This window comes from Labeo rohita, unplaced genomic scaffold, assembly GCF_022985175.1.
Source record: "Labeo rohita strain BAU-BD-2019 unplaced genomic scaffold, IGBB_LRoh.1.0 scaffold_456, whole genome shotgun sequence".
Classification (NCBI taxonomy): Eukaryota; Metazoa; Chordata; class Actinopteri; order Cypriniformes; family Cyprinidae; genus Labeo; species Labeo rohita.
In genome coordinates this window covers 24,510-30,570 of record NW_026129375.1, presented here as the reverse complement: position 1 = coordinate 30,570, position 6,061 = coordinate 24,510, and the positions used below count along the sequence as shown (strand labels likewise).

At 36.9% G+C, this 6,061-nt stretch overlaps 1 protein-coding gene across 1 annotated transcript; it reads left to right on the top strand.

Moving 5' to 3' along the window:
• Positions 1-297: 297 nt before the first annotated feature.
• Positions 298-1,483, top strand: LOC127160788 (C3a anaphylatoxin chemotactic receptor-like). Its single transcript, XM_051103453.1, has 2 exons — positions 298-417; positions 564-1,483. The coding sequence occupies exon 2, from the start codon at positions 620-622 to the stop codon at positions 1,481-1,483; it is 864 nt and encodes a 287-aa protein (XP_050959410.1). The 5' UTR covers positions 298-417; positions 564-619.
• The last annotated feature ends 4,578 nt before the right edge of the window (positions 1,484-6,061 follow it).

Genomic DNA, 6,061 nt, shown 5'->3' with positions numbered 1-6,061 from the left:
ATGACAGCTGGTAGCCGCTTATCATTATAGTGTAAACGGGCATTTACTTAGAATTAGCGGACTGATACACGACATAGAAATTAGGAAATGTATAACCACTGGATGCTGCAATTGACTGATCAGAATGTAAAACATAAAAATGTTGAAACCATATTTCCAGAAAATTCTTTTCAGTCTCTTCTTAAAAATTTGCGTAATGGACAGAAAGCACAACACAAAACTGGTTTCTCAACACTGATGCTCTACCCATTGTAATGATGTCTGATAGTTACTTCAAGTTTGCTAATGACACCATATTGTAGACCTTTATCAGTAAAAACGACAAATCGGCCTTGCTGTCTAACCAACAGTCTGTCACAGGAAGACAGAGCAAGATCAAGACTCGCCTTGTCCCAGTCCATCAACAGCTCAAAAAATGTGTGTGTGTATTATTCATATTTCAAATTTTATCTATCTATATATATATATATATTCAAATGAATAAAACTAGACAGATTACAGATGCTTCAGAAACAGATCCAAAATCAGCCCTTACCTCACTTCTTTTTTCTTTCTTTGTGTAGAAAACACTAGTTTTGGAGCTGAAAACAAGACAAGATCCATTGCACATAACACCACTATGGAGTATAAGGAGCTTACGATCTTTCTTATATGCATTTACATTCCCACCTTTCTTGTGGGTCTCATTGGAAATGGGCTTGTCATATTTCTGACTGGCTGCAGAATGAAGACAACTGTAAACTCCATTTGGTTTCTCAACTTGGCAATTGCAGACTTCATCTACATGTTATCTAGAACCATACAACTTCTATTATTGCTTGCCATAAAGCACAGTTGCTTCATTTTCTTTGTCACGTTTAGACTAAATCTCTTTTCTAGTATTTTCTTTCTTGTTGTTATTAGTCTGGACCGATGCCTGTGCACATGGACGGTCATTTGGATTCAAAATAAAAGAACTTTATTTGTAACCAGGATCATCTGCATCGTTGTGTGGATTTTATCCATCAGCTGCAGCATTCCTTTCTTCATCATTGCTGACTTTCCTCATACATTTCTGATCATATATGAATTTACAGTTGGCTTTTTTATACCTTTCCTGATCATTGTGTCTTCATATATAGCTATTGGAGTACGAATCAAACGCTTCAAAAGCGGGAAGCAGCCCAGGTCATACAGGGTCATTATAACTGTAATCTTTGGTTTTTTCATATGTTGGTTTCCATACTATGTGTGCCGTTTTTATTCACTAACAGTGAGTGCAGAAGTGCTTACTCAGGAAGTATTTCAGACAGCGTCTGCTTTCTGTGCCTACCTAGTTTATCTAAACAGCTGTCTAAACCCCATTCTCTATGTGTTTATGTGTGATGAGTATAAGAAGAAGCTTAAACAGTCTCTGCTGCTGGTGCTGGAGATGGCTTTTGCTGAAGATCATCTGGACTTTAAGGCAGACAAGCAGGACAAGAAAACCAAACAGAATTGTTAGATATGTAGAACACCGGTCTAACGTGACATTGTAATTTTGCTTCCTTTTGTCTTCAACCTCTACTGTTGTTAAATTTTGAGCGACTCAATAAAAAAAATGTACTTCACTTGTGGGAGTGCAGGTGTCTGAGAGTGCATGAGCTTGTCCTAATACTCACTTGCGGTCTTTACACTTGACCACATGCCTACATACATGACTTATTTCCTGTATTTGACCCAAATCTTCAAGTAGGTGTGAAGACCACAAGTACATGTAGAACTTTTCCTTACCCGATGGAAAAAAAATGCTGTATAGTGTCTAGATGACGCAATTTGGTAATCATCTTTGCACCAATAAAATAAACGACACTTCATGTTTTACTACTGTAATATCTAATTCTTAGTGACATTTAAGTTACACTGGAAAGATACCGCAACCTCTCACAAAAAGTCTCACAATATATTAACCTTGGCATTGTTGAGATCTGAGACAGTTTTGTGTGCTTACATCCTGTGTGCACATGCTCTCAAGTGGCCAAGACCGCAAGTGTGGGTATTTGTACAAGCCCTATGTCTGACAGTGTAAGTGCATGTTTACAGCCACTGAACTCCCCTTTTCCTTTGCACCACAATCACTAACTGAGACAAAAGTTGGTGACAGTTGTGTTTGTAAATGGCCTGACACACCAAGCCAATAGAAGTCCTTGGTGGATGGTAGAGCCCCAATATTAGAACAAGTTTAAATTAATGCCATAAAGTTTCAATAGCTAACTCTACAGGTGCGGTAACACTTACTTTTAGATTTTTGTGGGCAAAGTACAGTCATTTCAAAAGCTCCACATGAAAACAAAGCTGCTTGGTTTGAAGGTGACTTCTATGTAATCCGTGCTTCATTTGACACTCACTTAGAATAAACATAACAATATCATCTGTAGAATAGTAGTTAAAGTGCTCATCTGATGCCCATTTTCCACAAGATATGATATGATATGATATGATTCTTTAGGGTCTTAATGAGAAGTCTATAACATACTTTGGTTAAAATTTCTCAGTGGTAGTTTAAAGTGGTCTTCGAATGCAAAGTCCTCCATTTTTCAAATCAAGCCATTCTTGAAAACACATCGACAGAGGCCGCTCCCACAATAGTTGATTGACACAGCCGTCTTACCTTAGACCCACCTTGAATGAGCAGTCCGATCACCATTGTTTCGTTGCCGGAAAAGGGACGTAGACAAGAATGGCTTCAAAGCAAAGCATGTTCTGTTGTTGGATGTCATTTATTCACCAAGTTATTTAAACAAATACATCTATGTTTGCACGAATCATTCATAATCCAGCTTCATTTACAACAGAAGTGAGTATAAGGGTTTTTATGAAACGTTGTAATCGCTTTTCCTAATAACGTGCTAGTTAGCAAGTTTCATGGCTAATCGCAGCTTAAGTAAACAGGCTTGTCACTCCCCAGAGAGAAGAGAGGGGTGGGGCTAACAGAGCTCATTAACATTTAAAGCAACATCGACCAGAACAGGATGATTTTTGCAGAGCTGATTTTTTTTACACTACCATTGAAAAAATTTAACCAAAGCATGTTATAGACTTCATTAAGACCCTAAAGAATCATATCAACTTGTGGAAAATGGGCAACCGATAACCCCTTGAAAAAAACACCTTTTTTTTTTTTACCTTGTCGCCCTGTTCAGAGCGAGCCGTTCTATTGCATGTTCCTTTAAATGCTAATGAGCTCTGCTTACCCCGCCCCTCTCTACTGTGTGGTGACAAGCCAGTCTGTTTACTTTAGCTGCATTTAGCTGTGAAACTTTCTTACTACCACATTATTAAAAAAAGGCGATTTGCAAAGATGCATAACAACCCTTATACTCACTGCTGCTGTAGCTGAAGCTGCGAATGATTCACGCAAACATAGATGCATTTATGTAGATCGCCGGGTGCATTTCCTTCTAAAACTTAAGTAACGTTAATCTTCTGTGTCTTCAGCAACGTAGATGTCGGGAGAAAAATGTTGACTGCTATGATCATTATAACATCCAACAACAGAACACCTCAATCGCTTAATCGGAGACATTTTTGTCTTCCCCTGCACCGGAGATGACACAATGGCAGTCGGAGTCTGACTGTCCACAGCTCAGTCAGGGCAGGTTTTAGTTAAGACGGTCATGTCAATCAACTATCGTGGGAGCGGCCTTTGTCGGTGTGACGTCACACTGACAAGAAGCTGAGAATGTCTTGATTTGAAAAAGGGAATATTTCTTATAAAGATTACAAAAATACCACTGGGTGGATTTTTATCATAATAGGGCGGTTGTGTACACACACTGTCAATGCACATTTATTTTCAAACCACATGTAAAAGTGAGTTTTTCATCCGATGACCTCTTTAAACTTCCAGGGCTGCCACCTTTTAAGTTCAGACAGATTTATTTGGAATTGTGCAGTACCAGTCAAAAAATCGGGACATGCTTGATGAGTTTTGATTATAAACCTTTTAATCAGAATTAATATTAGATTATTTGATATCTAATAATCATCATTTCCACAATGGTCTGTTTCTTTGATGATTAGCATTAACTACTAGTCTAGGTATGCCCAGATGTTTGACATTACCCAGCTAACAAGGAAAATTCTTGTTCTGGCAAATTATGTGAACAAAAAGTTCTATAAATGTAATACACGTTTTTGTTTTTTTTTTTTTTTTCAGGTCTTTAATGTCTTCCAAACCTAGCAAAGAAGTTGAATATTTTATTACTGAAACACTATAGTTGGATGTTCATCTAAGGCTTTTTTGTTGTTGTTGTTGTTGTTTCAAAACTTCAAACTCAAAGCATTCTCATAATCTTTGTATGTTTTTAACATTAGTATATCCAAGAAATAAAGGTTTTTAAACTATTTTAAAATACTAAATCTTTTGACCGTGCAGAAAACATTTGGAAATAATGTTTTTATAACATAATGAAACATTAACCAAATGTTCTTAGAACATATTTTTGTATATTAATGACTTTTGCCTTTACTCAGTGGTTCCTAATCACATTCCTGGAGGCCTCCCAACACTGCATATTTTGCATCTCTCCTTTGTCCGACACATCCATTTCAGGTCTTGGAGTGTCTGCTAATGAGCTGATCATCTGAATCAGGTGTGTTTGATTAACATGACATGGAAAACATGTAGTGTTGGTGGGCCTTCAGGAACGTGGTTGGGAACCATTGCCTTAACTATAATAACTATAATAATGTAAATTATGTGAAAAATAATGTGTTTTTCGAACCATCAAGCATGAGAGCATGTTCTAATATACCCCCAAAACAAAATCAAGACTTTGAAAAAGAGCATAATAGGACCCCTTTAATGCCATACAGTTTTAAAAACTGTAACTCTCAAGGTGTGGTTGCAGTTTTTGTTAATTTTTTGGGGGGGCGAAATTTCGTGTAAAAATGAAAGATTTCCCAACACAGATTTCATCAGATTTTATTTGTGTCTTTTTGTGTAAACTCGAATCATATGCATCTACTATTAGTATTACTGCTCAATTATTAATCTATTGTTTATTAATTTAATGATTAATGCATTATAAAAACATTCTACAAATTAAATTAGGTCTCTTTACGCCCCTGCACCGTTCACCTTCTCCCATGTTTCCTGCATCTCTGTACATCTCTGTTTGTGGCCTTGTTTGTCTATTTATCACCAATGAGGGGAGGAGGGAACGATTCGTACGATACTGCACATTAGCTGTGAGCGGTGTCAACAATATATTGGAGGAAAAAAAGCAACCAGAAATGTAAAAAAACAAAGCTGCTTGTCAGGTTTTCCTAACAAGCATATTTTTTTTAAATAAGTAACTTGCGACCTGTGATTTTTTTGTTTTAATCGACTAAAGTCAAGTAAAATATGAGGACTTAGCAACTATGGCAATCGCGTCAAGTTTTCCCATGACACGACATTTTTATCATCTAATCTTTAAAGTCAAAAAGCAGAGTAAAAACACCCGCTCCTCCACAACTAACAGATGCCAGGACAAAACAAGACTTTCATAAAATCAAACTCAAGTTTTGCTATTCAACATATCGCTTATAATTCACCTCTATACTGCTATTTTGTTTATTGTGGCTAATCTTCATTTTAAATAAAATTATCAAAAAGCTTGAATGGGTTGTTTGTTTTGGTGTGGCTTGGGTCAGGCTGTTACACAGGTAGATGGGTAAAACACCCTAAATGCTTTACTTCACAAAACCAATGCTTCAAAACATACCACCTTTTGTGACTTTCAGTTTAATCAAAGAAACATAACAAAATTATTCATTTTACAGGTGTGGATCTGACAGAAACTTTTATCCAAAACAACTTACATAATAATTAGTTAATGCATTCACACTGAATCCTAGCACCATGCTTTAGTATCTGAGCTACAGGAACATTTTAGTGTGGTAGGAAATACTCTGTTGTAGGTACATGCCCACTGCGATACCAGATTCAATCATCTTGTCAAGTGTGATATGGTGCAAATCAGCCTATAGGGACACAGCACCAGGGTCTGCTGTCTGGTACAAAACCCACAATCTGTTAACAGGACTGAGAAGACAG